This window comes from Cantharellus anzutake, assembly GCF_015039405.1.
Source record: "Cantharellus anzutake strain C23 chromosome Unknown EI90scaffold_22, whole genome shotgun sequence".
Lineage (NCBI taxonomy): Eukaryota > Fungi > Basidiomycota > Agaricomycetes > Cantharellales > Hydnaceae > Cantharellus > Cantharellus anzutake.
Window position 1 is genome coordinate 819,550 of NW_024066972.1, and position 12,993 is coordinate 832,542.

General features: G+C 47.6%; 1 protein-coding gene across 1 annotated transcript; it reads right to left on the reverse strand.

The window, feature by feature from the left end:
* Nucleotides 1–1,784: 1,784 nt before the first annotated feature.
* EI90DRAFT_3016298 (uncharacterized protein) lies at nt 1,785–4,030 on the reverse strand (the record flags this gene model as incomplete). The annotated part of the gene is made up of 10 exons (XM_039056974.1): nt 1,785–2,052; nt 2,286–2,385; nt 2,485–2,646; nt 2,897–2,968; nt 3,032–3,278; nt 3,409–3,465; nt 3,521–3,541; nt 3,686–3,807; nt 3,864–3,887; nt 3,952–4,030. The coding sequence occupies 10 exons, from the start codon at nt 4,028–4,030 to the stop codon at nt 1,785–1,787; spliced, it is 1,152 nt and encodes a 383-aa protein (XP_038916370.1).
* Nucleotides 4,031–12,993: the final 8,963 nt, after the last annotated feature.

A 12,993-nucleotide genomic window follows, 5' to 3' on the forward strand; every position in this document is an offset into this window, starting at 1 on the left:
TACTCCGCTCCGCTTCCTGCAAATACCTCAAATACAGTTTCTGACAGCCTCACAGTTCGGGTCTTGGAACATGGTGTCAAGTTCCGTGTTGAACTCATCCATGGTGAGTCCGGGGGAGCCTGTTGTCAACAGTGCGATGGTGTGCTGAATTGCCCACACCCCTGCAGTCCCTCCCTTCATGTAAGACAGGATGAAGAGGATTTGGGAGAGGGTGCCAGGGAACTCCACCACCTGAACATGGAAGTATTCAGCCTTGAAGTGGTCAAGGTCTTCAGTTGCTCCAGAGAAGGGGGTGGGGGGGGGGGGCAACTTTAGGCGGTGTCAGGGCACATACCCTGACTTAGCCCGGACCCGGACCCGCATCCGGACCCGCTCCACTTCCCACGCACTTCCTGCGCCGCACACTCCGCACACCGCATGATCCGACCCCGGATCCCACCTCATGTGACTTCTGGGTATCCCCGGAAGTTTTCGCCATATTGGGCCACTGTGGGAAAGTGAGAAGTTATCCTTCTTCTCACTTTCTTACCCACAGTAGGCAAGTGTATCTTACTTGCCCTTTATCTTATACACTTTCTTACCCACAGTAGTGCTATGCCCTGAGATGGGCTGCTGTTACAGGTTAGCCTGTGGGCCATAGAGAGGGGTCATGGGGACCCGGGGACCGTCCCCTGACAGGCGGTTTGGGTCTGGGGGCAGGTGTGGGTGCAGCTGGGGGTTGGTTCTGGGCTTGGCTCTCCATAATGGCCTGGAGCTCTTGGAATCGGGACAGCAGCTCGTTGTACTGCTCTTCAGTCACCATAGCAGGGGAGATGGGGGAGGCAGGGGAAATGAGGTTAAAGCCTTCTTCTGCTGTCAGGGACAGCTCTGAAAGTGGCAAAGTCCTGGCATGAGGGACTCAGTGGGACAAGTGTTGGCTATGTGTCCCCAACCACTTGGTCTGAAGTGGGAAATTGGGTTATCATTAAAGGGGAGGAACTATGGTACTTACCTGAAGTGGGAAATTGAGAAGAAGGCTGCTTCTTCTGTTCCCACCCCAGGCGCTATTATATACATGCGGTTAAGGTCACATGGAGGGAGCCACATCATCTCCACACACAGCCACACCTCTCTGGGTGCCTCCATGGGAGATCCCAGAGGTGTGCCACTGTGTGGGTGGAGATGCACATGGTGGGTGTGGTGATTGGGGAGTGGCATTAGGTGTGTAGTGATACATAGAGAAAAGGGAAGTTGACTGTAGAACAGAAGTAGAGAGAAGGAAGGAAGAGGAAAGGAGGAGGGAATGGGGGGTGATAGTGGGGGGAGCGGAGTAGGGCAGGGTGGTGTGGGATGCAGCGCAGGGTCAGGCGGGGTATGCCCTGACACTGCAGAACACATGATTACTCACCCTGACCAGGTGAGCTTCAATGAACAGTTCTTGAACACCCTCCCACCAACTTGGAAGGAGGAACTTGTTCTGCATGATCATATTACAGTCGATTTTTCTACCCATGATGAACTATGGGCTGCCATTTGCACATTGACAGCACATATGACTCTATGCATGCTATAAATGCATACAAAGGAGGATTCTCCTCCTTGTTGTCTAGTCATCTGAACTTGAAGCTGAGCTCGAGTTCAAAAACTAGTAACACAAGCATCGCAAAGGGAGCGATGTTGTGGGGACAAGTCTGTGCACCGCAAAAAGTCAGATTCTGCAGAATTTCCCCACCAACACACACCACATACCCACTGATGCTTCCATTGCTCATTCCCACACTATCCAACACTCCATACACCCATCCCTATTTTTCCATATTTTCCCCATCATTCCCGACAGTCCCAAGCCAAATTCCCATGCCCAACCACACTGCCAATTTCACCAGGTCAACCAGGAGTGGCAGAGGTGCAGAGGGTGTAGAGGTGGGCAGAGGTCCGGATGTGGAAGATGTGCAGAATATGGAAGATGCAAAATATGCAGAGGATGCGGAGGCAGGGATGTGAGACCAAGTTATGCTATAAGCCTCGGAGGAACCAGAGGGACTGGATGCCAGGAGCACCAAAGGCTCAGAACTGGAAGTGAAATTGGAATGCTGGCAGGGTCCAGGGTCTGATTGTTGGCAAAGTCTCACTCGATAGGGCAGGGGGCCAGACATCAGATTGAGGGCTGGTTGGATCGGGTTTTGGGTCAGCAGATTCGCCTATTGGCATTGATTCACCGCTGACAGAGCCCCGGGATTTGTTGGTCATGATAGCCTAGAGAATAATTTATAACCAGTAAAGACAGAGGGTGGAACACTGAGTACCTTTCCCTTGTCTTGTGCCAGCATGTTGTCATAGTGCCTTTGCTACTGTGCTCAAGCTCATTCTCAATAAGGGGCCCAGTTTTTTTTGGAAGGGGATGCGCTATTCAAAAATAAGCATGTTGGAAGAGTGGGTGATAATTTCACTTGCATTTTGGCCTTGGCACTGCAATGGGTGTTAGCAAACTACACCAATGCACACATGAGGGTAAGAATAAAGATGTGCCTTTGGCTAGAGTTGCAGTAGATTTTGACATGTCATCGGTTTCATCTCCACTTGCATGACTCATGCCACGCTGATCATCACTGTTGCTCTCATCTTCATCAGAGATGTTGTCGCTGTGATGACTGGTACGAAGATGACCTATCCACATCATTAAGGGCCAGCAGTACAAAGATGTATGATACTTGTGCTTGGGAGCACAGGGAATTTCTATCCGATTTTGTGAGTTGTGACTGAGAATGAATCCATTCCACTCGCCTTCATCAATCACAGGATTACTGTGGAACTATTCTTCAGGGGCATACACAAGTGAATCCTTCTGATAGATTTTGGTTCTAAATAGAAGTTTCACTATGTATGTCCTGAGTGGGTTGATCGTTCAACAGCTTACCCTTGACTTGATGGTTTACTTGGGTGCAGTGTCTTGTCAAATCAGCATGGGATTGCCCTGCCCTCTTTGTTCCTACATGTTTGGCAAGACGAAAGCCAAGTGTGAACAGAAAATATAAATGGTTGAAACTCTTACCTTTCTTTGGCACCTTTCGAGGAAACTTTGGGTTTTCCACATGTTCATCACTGTCATAGACTTCATCCGATTCACTATGGCCATCAACCTTGAGGCAGGTCTCATCTGATTTCACATGGTCATCTCCTAATCTAGACTGGTTGCTCCCCAGCTCAGTGTCACTATCACTTGTGCCATTCAGTGTTGCAACATTGATTCCCCTTCGATTCCGAGGGAGATTCCTATTTGAACTTGCCAGTCCTCTCACCTGAGAGAGCAAAAGGCATGTCAGCATTGGTTTGGCACAATGGATTGGTAGGGGAAATCAACTCACCTTTCTTTCATTCCTTTCACTGAAGGTGTGTCTTGCGATTTTCAATTGCTGTCTTGAGTAGCACCTGCACAGGCCAGGCCTCTTCATAATCATTTTTGAGCCATTCATGTTCTTTAACAATCTATGTAGCATGCATGTAATAATGCCTAAAATGAATCTGATATACATATACTCACATCGCTTTCCATCATTCCAAGCTTTTCAAGTGCAATCATGTGGTATTTGATCATGCCATTGATGAATGACGCCCCAACATGTGTGTGCAGCACGGTTCAAACAGATTCCTAACATTAGTTTGTAAAGCTGCAGCATCACATCAAATTACAAGGCTTGGTACTCACTTGCACAAGAGGCATATCTTCTTCAGCAATTTTCATGGCTTCATGTAGTGAGAAGCCATGATCATGATGATCCACACAGTCCTGTGGACACGGTATTCGGTCATGGATGCGATCCTGATACACTAAAGGTGCAGAAATACATCATAATGGCCAGGATAGCAAATCAAACGTGTCTTACATGTGTTTTTCCCCTGCCGAAGCACTGGAGGACACAATTGACATAGAAGCACCAGCTTTGAGATCGGTGTACATGGTGACAGACTTACCTTCTATGTCTTTGTTGAGTTGTTCCTGCTCATGTTCAAGGTCAGAAAGTGTGCACTTTTTAGTTCCAGCATATGGCATGAGGAATGGGATGATGAGATGGAGTTTCAAAAGTCGAATCAGGTGGTCAATCAGCAGAACTGCATTAAGTTGAATTGGTCTCGGCCTAAACATCACCAAATAACGCAAAATAACACGTCCTAAGCACCCTTGATTGTCTGCTGAAGCATCACTGTTTCATTACTGGAGACTCGGCATGCTGAGCAATAGGACTCATCTGGGATTATACTTGCTACTTTGGGGCCTCAGATATCCCATAGTCTCATGGCTTTGGATCACCACAGTATCTCAGGCATTGCGGCTCACAACCTTAGACACTCAGATCACACAGCTTGCAGGCATTGCGAGGCAAAAAGATCACGCCTTCTGGGCTGTCCACCTCCTCTGAGTTACTACAAAAGGTGAAAGCTCATGGCCAATACTTCCATGAAAGCAGTACCAGACCCATTGGAGGATTTGGCATGGGGAAATCTAGAAGCACCTCTTGAAGATGAAATCATGAGTTCGGGGTTCAGAATGCTGCATCTTAACCATAACTTTGACCTTATGTGTGTTTTTGCTAAATACAATTTGAGACTGACATTTGCTCCCAATGCCAACAGAAATGGCGATCGGAATGACGCTGGACTTTGCAGTGAGGATGCACCAGAAGAGCTCACCGAGGCCAACAAAGCGCACCTGGAAGATTGGATGGAGTTGGTCAATAAATATAAGGCAGATGCAACTTTTCGGCATCATAACAAATTTTGTACATTTTAATTCTCTGATATTTATTGTTACAAAAATGGGGCCGGAGGCGCCCATTTTCGTCCATCCTAGGTGCAGGAAGAGGGAAAGGGGTAGAAGTTGAGTTCATTTGATTTACAGTAGATATAGCAGGTGTTGTTATAGATGTTACCACAAAGACATGATTTTGTTAATGATTGATTGGTTAAACTTAATTACTATACAAATCATGTGACACAGAACCCATAAGAGTCTAAAATGGGAAATTCCCATTTCCATAACATTTATTCTCAGCTAAACCTGCCGATGTCCAGATGACAAGCCACTTTCCACATTGGACTACCAAAACCTCAAGATGTTTGACATCATGATCTGGAGCAATAGATCTAGCATGACATACAATGTTATTCAGTTGCGATTCAAAGAACTTCAACTGAAGTCACTTTACCAACTTCACTCGCATATGTCAAGGCTTTCTCATGTTATCAAATGCTCTTATGACTGTTGTATTAACAGTTGCTGCTGCTTTACTGCTGAGCTCGCCGGACTCAACAGTTGTCCATACTGCAAACAATCATGCTTCAGACCAAATAGCTATATCCCTGTCAAGACCTTCCATTATCTCCCCATAGGGCCTCGTCTCAAGGCCCTCTACCTGGACTTCTAAAATATTGCGGGGCTCTCAATCTTGGAACTGGGACTGTCGATGATGTGTTTCATGGGATCCATTATATGGGTCTACTGCAACAACAAGTGCATCTCGATGGGCAGCGATACAGGCACCGTTTCTTCGGTGATCATTGAGACATTGCACTTGGGATAATGACTGATGGATTTCAGATTTTCAAATGCCAGCATGATGGCAGCACAACTTGCTGCCTGAGGAACATACCAAGTTATCAAACATCATTCCTCTTGCAATAATCCCGGGACCAAAGGCACCAAAGGACTTTAACTCATTCCTACAGCCACTTGTTGATGACTGCAAGCAGCAAGCCTTAGGGGAATGGGCATTTCCAATCTCTTGCCATGGTGACATGGTCGCTATGAAGCATGTGATGAATTTTAAAGGTCCTAATGGTATCTCTCCATGCCGCATTCAGGGCATTAGGAATGTCAATGGCTCAACAACCTACTATGTCCCCCACACTCCTCATGACAAGCCCCAAATGCACAATACATACTGGGATACTCAACATAACTTGGTCCAATCTGAGTCGGACTATTTCCAGACCCTCTCAGACATCAACTCTCTCCAAGGCAATGCCAGAGGTGCAAAGTCCAGACTCACCAATATCCAACAACAGTCCGGTATAAATGGGAACTGCATACTCATGGAACTCCCATCTATCTCAATTACTTGTTCTTTCCCCCATGACTGGATGCATCTCTGCCTAGAAAATCATGCAAAAAATCTTGTTGCATTTTGGCAAGGTAAATATAAAGGTTTGGATGAGGGGAAGGAAAGCTATTAGATTTCTAAAGCTGTCTGGGAAAAAATCGGGCAAGAAACTGCTCAAGCTGGGGACACAATACCCTCATCCTTTGGGCACCGCACCCCAAATATCTGGACAGAAAAGCACCATTTCACAGCTGAAGATTGGGCTTTCTGGATGATTCACATAGTGCCATATGTTCTCAGGGATCGGTTTAACTGCCTCAAGTATTACAAGCATTTCATGAAATTTAACTCGATCCTTAAACAGACAATCCAGTATTCTTTCATGGAGCAGGATCTGGGGGAGCTTGAGGAAGACATTGTTGAGTATGTGAAAGAATATGAAAGGTGAATCCCTTTTGCCACTTGAGTTTGTGTGCGAAACAATACATTAAGTTTTCTAGCATTTACTACCAATTTTCAGTTCAGCATTTGCCTGCATGCCCCCTCACTGTCCACACACTTCTTCATATCCCATACAACATTCAAAACAATGTAACAATTGGACCTTTATCATGGAGCATTGGTGTGGCTCGCTTTTACCCAGCATCAAGTCTCAAAAGCAACCTTTTACGTGTCTTGCACTAAGGCAGTATCATGCAGTGCAGTTATTTGAGGTTGTAAACCGCTACAATGTAACTCAGCTGATGCCACTGAGACATGACATGAATGTCCCTTCACAGCATGAGAAACTATCTTCAAAGTTGGCTTGTACGCTGTTTTTTGATTGTCCAGTCACTTTAGCTAACATTTTTGCAGATCTTATCTCTTTTTTATGCAGGTGTGTCAAACAGAAACATATTCCTGACATGACCATTCGAAAGAAAATAGCTAAACACATGAAGACCTCTTTCAGTGGCTTGATCAGAGCCTGGTTGGACATCCTCCTGCAAATAATGGAACATCAGCAAAAAATTGTTATGCTCCTGAGTGCTCCGGAGTATGGGGAGCACTGGGAGAATCAGGAGGAGATTGGCCAGGTACTCCAGGGCACTCCCAGGAGGGCATGGAGCATTGCTTTGTGCACAAACATGTCCAGTAAATAAAATTTAAATGCTTCAAAGTCTATAGGGGTGAGAAGCTTCTGGGAGCTCCTGGAGCATTTGAAAATGAAAAGGAAAAAAGAGGAAAGATTCCCATGAATACCTCCTACCACAAGGCTAACACAACAAGACACTGCTTAACATTTAGATCAAACACTATACTATATATCAAGGACACTGAGACTCACCTATTGAATACACAATCAAAATTATGGCCTGATATATGATTAATCTGGCAACTTAATCACTTTCGGGCTTGCAGAATATGGAGGAGGGGAAATGTGGGGGAATGAGGGGGGAAATGTGGGGGAAATGTGGGGGAAATGAGGGGGGGAGAATGAGGGGGAGAATGAGGGGAGAATGAGGGGGAGAATGAGGGGAGAATGAGGGGGGAATATAGAGGGAAATGAGGAAAATTTGAAAAATAGGGACTTCTAAAAAGTTGAAAAAAAATAATTAGGGAAAAATCAAAAAAAAATTCAGGAACTGTAGTGCCTTTGAAGTGCTTTCAGGATATATAATTATTTGCGAAATTGAGGAAGAAATGATGGAGAAAAATGGAAAATACTTTTGGAGACCCAAGAAATAATGAGAACTGAATTGATGGGAAAGTCTGAAAATTGAATAGGAAAGTGAGGGGAAGCCTTGTAGCATTGTTATTTTCTGCTGTTCTGATTTTTCCTGATTGTTCTTGGTCTCACTCCCAGCTGCTCCTGGACCCTCCCAGGAGCTTTCAGGAGTATTGGGAGCAGCTGGGAATGAGACCAAGAAGAATCAGGAAAAATCAGAACAGCAGAAAAACAAGGCTTCCCCTCACTTTCCTATTCAATTTTCAGACTTTCCCATCAATTCAGTTCTCATTATTTCTCGGGTCTCCAAAAGTATTTTCCATTTTTCTCCATCATTTCTTCCTCAATTTTGCAAATAATTATATGTCCTGAAAGCACTTTAAAGGCACTATAATTCCTGAATTTTTTTTTGATTTTTTCCCTAAATTTTTTTTTTCAACTTTTTAAAGACCAAAATCTTCCTCCTGTTGGAGAATGGATATCTGTTCCCATCGGTATAGAGTTTAACAGCCTATACTGGCATGGTCAAACGGGCGAGTTGTGTAATGGTAGCACACTGAGAGGTCCTGGGTTCAATGCCAGGCTTGTCCATGATTTTATGTCCTTGTCTTGTGACCTTAACTGTATCATTCAGTTGGATCTCACGGAGTAAGTCCCGTGGGGCAACGTGAAATTTCTTCACCTCCCACTGCTCCTGGCACATTGCATACTCCTCACCACTCCCAGCTGCTCCTGAACCCCCTCCTGGGAGAACACTATTGGCTCCAGGAGTGCCCAATCTGCTGTTTTGTCTCCCACATGCTCCAGTGTCAGGGCCTGGCCTTGGACTCGGAGGCTCCCTGACCTCAACCCCCATCTGGCCTGTCCTCACACTATGCGGGGCATGAGATGTATAGTAAAAGAAAGGGAATATATACACTTGCCTATGCGGGGCATGAGATGAGAAGAAGGGTAAAGGTCTCATCTCTGTCAGGGCACACCCGCTTGACCCGCCTCCACCTGGGCCCACCTCACCCGGTTCCCCTTCTCCCACCCTGCACCCCTCCTTCATACCCCTTCCCCCTCTATCCCTCTCCCACTTCCACTTCTATTTCTACTTCACACGGACGACCTTTCCCTTATATCCATGTATTATTGACCCGCCCACGACGCACACATGACATGCCTAGCCCCAGACGACCCCGGATGGCTCTAGGGCGCAACCTAGTGCACGCGTGTGCAGCATACACCCTCAGGATCCCCCATGGGGACACCTGGGTGACTGCGGCTGTATGCGGGGTGACATGGTGGACCTCATGTGACCCAAGCCGCATGTATATAAACACACCTGGGGTGGGAACCGAAGAAGTAACCTTCTTCTCAACATTCCCACTTCAGTCTAAGTGGCCAGGGATCGCCATCCCACATCGGGGCTGCCAGTACGCATGCCCGATCCACCCCCGTGAGGTCCTCAGCACTGGACGCTACGCCCGGACCGCCTCAACCCCGGACGCGACCCTGACAATCTCCCCGCATGGTTGCTATATAAAGGAATGGGTCACATGCCCACAACTATACAGCTCCTAGAGTCGTGTAGTGTGACCTGGAGGGAACATCCAGGTGGCAGTGCCCAGTAAGCATGGGAACATTCTGGGCGAGTTGCTCACCCAGAACTGTGGCTGTGACCCGTGGGAACATTCTGGGTGAGCTGCTCACTCAGAAAGTTCCCACGCTATCCCATGTGCGCAGATACACAACACAGAAAGGCAACAACTGTCATATCCATCCCCGGCCATCGACTTCCGGTCCCTCCGATCCCTCCGGTCTAACTCTGCTCCTTCCTCACTAACCTTGGAGCTCCCATATTCCGCAATCCTCTCGGTACCCCTCGATGGTCACCACCCCCTCATTTCAATTTATTACCTACGCCTCCCTAAGTATGGAGCCCCAAAGACTTCCGGACAGCTCCGATGTCCGCTAGCGCACTCCCACCTCCACTGGGCAATACACTTGCCTGCCCTGCAGAGCCCACCTTCGGGCCTATCCTCCTTTCTGTTTCTGGGTTATTGCCTGCCTTTCCACTAACCCCGCGACCCGACTCGTTGGTAATATTCAGTCGGCTAATGTTTAACCCCGTTAGCTCCGCTCCGTTTGGCTCCGCCAATTGCGGACCTGTCTTCGCTGTAACCATATATATATCCCACTTGTACATAGGTTACACTCCAGTAATAAAATCAACTAGAGTTACCCCCCCCCCCTTCGGTTCTGATTGCCAGTCAGTAAGTTAGGGCATGGACGTGTCACTAGGCACAGTGCTCTTGGCATAAGTCGCTGAGGCCAAAGCCCTCCACTACGGAGACTCTCCCTCGTCTCTAATCCGGTCTCTGACAACAACAAGGCAACAATGAAGGAATGGAAGGAAGGGATTGGTTGGGGAGTCTGGGGCACCCTAGGGCAGGGTGCTGAACCCTGACATCCAGCCACTCTTGATGCTCCGGAGCATAACAGACTTTTGCTGATGAACGCTGGGCAAAAGTTTGCATTGGAAATGGGGGTGATCTTATTTGAGGGAGCATTGCACAGATGAGCAGCAAGCAGGGTCTTGTCAGGGATGCGTCCGGGGTAGAGGGGGTCCGGATGTATCGCCCGGCAGAAGGGCCCTCGCGGGGTGCAAACCGGGCGTGCATGCTGGCGGGTCCGGGAAGGGACAGCAGTCCCTGGCCACTTAGACTGAAGTGGAGAATGTGAGAAGAAGGTTACTTCTTCGGTTCCCACTTCAGGTACATTTATGTACATGCGGCTTGAGTCACATGACGAGTGCCACGTCACCCTCGGAGACAGCCGCAGGCATCCGGGTATCCCTGTGGGGGATCCCGAGAGCGTCCGCTGCATGCGCGCGTGCTGGGCACAGTGGGGAGCCGTCCGGGGTGTGTGGGCCGGACGGGTCAATAGTACATTGATACAAAGGAGGATGGTCCGTGTAGATAGAAGGAAATAAACAAGAAAAGGAAGATGAGAGGAATGAGATAAAGAAAGGGGAAGAAAGAGAGAAAGGAAAGAGGAGGAGAGACAGAGGAAGGAGGAGGGAGAGGGTTGGACAGTGGGGAGCGGGTGTGGTGTGGCTGGGTGGGTCCGGGTGGACCCGGGTCAGGCAGGTGTGCCCTGACAGGTCTCTGCAACATGTCTTTTGTCTGTGTGAGTGGCCACAATTTTAGTTCACAGAACTCAAGGCACTATTTTGCTTGAAAGTATGAGCTAAACACTGACTCAAATGCCCACTGTCCACAAGCCAAAGAAGATTTTGTCCATACCATCTACTACAGGCATCTTGAGTATATCCTTCAGTGCACCCTCCCACCAAACCCAATATCCAAAAATACCAAGCCTGAAACCGTTCTTTTAGGCATCTTGACCACTTGCAACACTGAGGCTGACTTATTTCAAGACCATGACATCATACATCAAAATTGTGGACTGAGCGGCAATCTGCGCAGTCGTTGGGTGCATTCAAACTGGTACCACAGATCCTCAGTGGGTGATAGTTGATTGAAGCAGTTCCTGGGCTTGCACTGTCTTTACAGATGACTTGCTAACTGCAGATGCAGTCCAGCAAGTCGACCTTTAACAAGGAGCAACTTGTGCAACTCTGCAGATGCATGCTTGGGTGGAATCAATTATTTCCGTGTTTGAAAGCTTGGCACAGGTGTAGATACTGAATGCAAATCATATTTGGCTCTCACATATAAGCACTCTGTCATATCCGTACAATCCCGACCTCCACTCCATGCTCCTGGAACTCCGAACCTGACTTCCAGAGTCCTACTTCCCTTCTGCCACCTCCTCCTTGCCGACTTCCAAGAGGTTATCCCACCTCTGGCTCCAACACCACCTTCGGTCCGACTCCGGAACATTCCAGGTCCGACCTCATCCTCAACACCTTCCAGACAAGCATGCAACACCTATGCTCCTGACTCCAGACCTCCGCTCCGGAATCCTGTTCGCATCCCCATCTCCGGAACCTCCGGTCTTAGTTCCGACCTCGGACTTTGACCCCACCTCCGTTTATACCCATTGTATTGGTTAGCTCATTCCATTTAATTACGTTTGCCAATATCCCGGAGTTTAACTTCCGAGTTCGGACTTTCCGGACTTACGTCGGACCTTGCAACTATTGCATTGCTCCATTCAATTCTGCTATTCTCCCTCATTCCTATTTGGGCTGCTGCTTCCTTTCTATTCAGTCAGTCAGCCATTCCCCACTCCCATCCTCCTTCCTTCCTCCTTGGGCCTTGGCCCTTCACTCCTCCTTTGGGAAACACCATTGAGTCAAACACTTGACCCTCGGTGTTGTTCCTCCTTCCAGCTCCCTTTGTCTGCTTTCAGAGTACCCTTGCTCCTTTTGATTCCGGACCCCTCCTTAACAATGTACATAGTAACTTGTAACCTCAGTCCGAAATCGACTTGAATTCCCCCAAGAGACTTCCCCTCTGCTAGATCCGAAATTAGGGACCCCTAGGACAACCAGCAATGGCACAGCACTCCACCTGAGTCGCTGAGGCCAAGGTCCTTCCACGCTAAGTCTCCAATTCCACTCCGGAGTCGTCCGAGTCCGCCCATTCTAACATGCTCATGGTATGACATGTCTGAGTCTGTGTAAGATAAAATCTTGCTTTCTCAGCATCTGGCACCCTCCATGAAATGACATGATTAAAATCCCACTCCTGTCAGCCACTGCCAAGCCAGATGTGAAATGACACGATAACTGAGAAAATCCTATTCACAAAAATCCTACTGTGGAGGAGGATTTTTCATGAAATCCCACCCCATTATGTGACAAAATGCTGGAATTATTTTTCTCAGTGGTTATCCATGCACAGGGAAACTTGAACCAAATAAAATTCCATAATTCCAAGACTCCTCCAATGACTTCTTTAGCATTTATATCATTTAACTAGGCCATATTCTCTTGGAATTTCACTGAGACTAGCTTGCACATGAGCATCCACATAGTTCATATCATCCCATGACTCCCATCATGCCCAATAATCAAAATATCTCCTCAACCACTCAACCGATTAGGGTGAAATTCAACACTGAGTCTTTGTGCATTTTTCTGGATTTAATGACCCCAAGATCGTCCTCTTCCGACAACCTTTGACCTTGTTCTCATGGATGCAGTCAAGTGCATGGACTTCGCACATGTCAGGGGACGGACCCCGGGTCCCCATG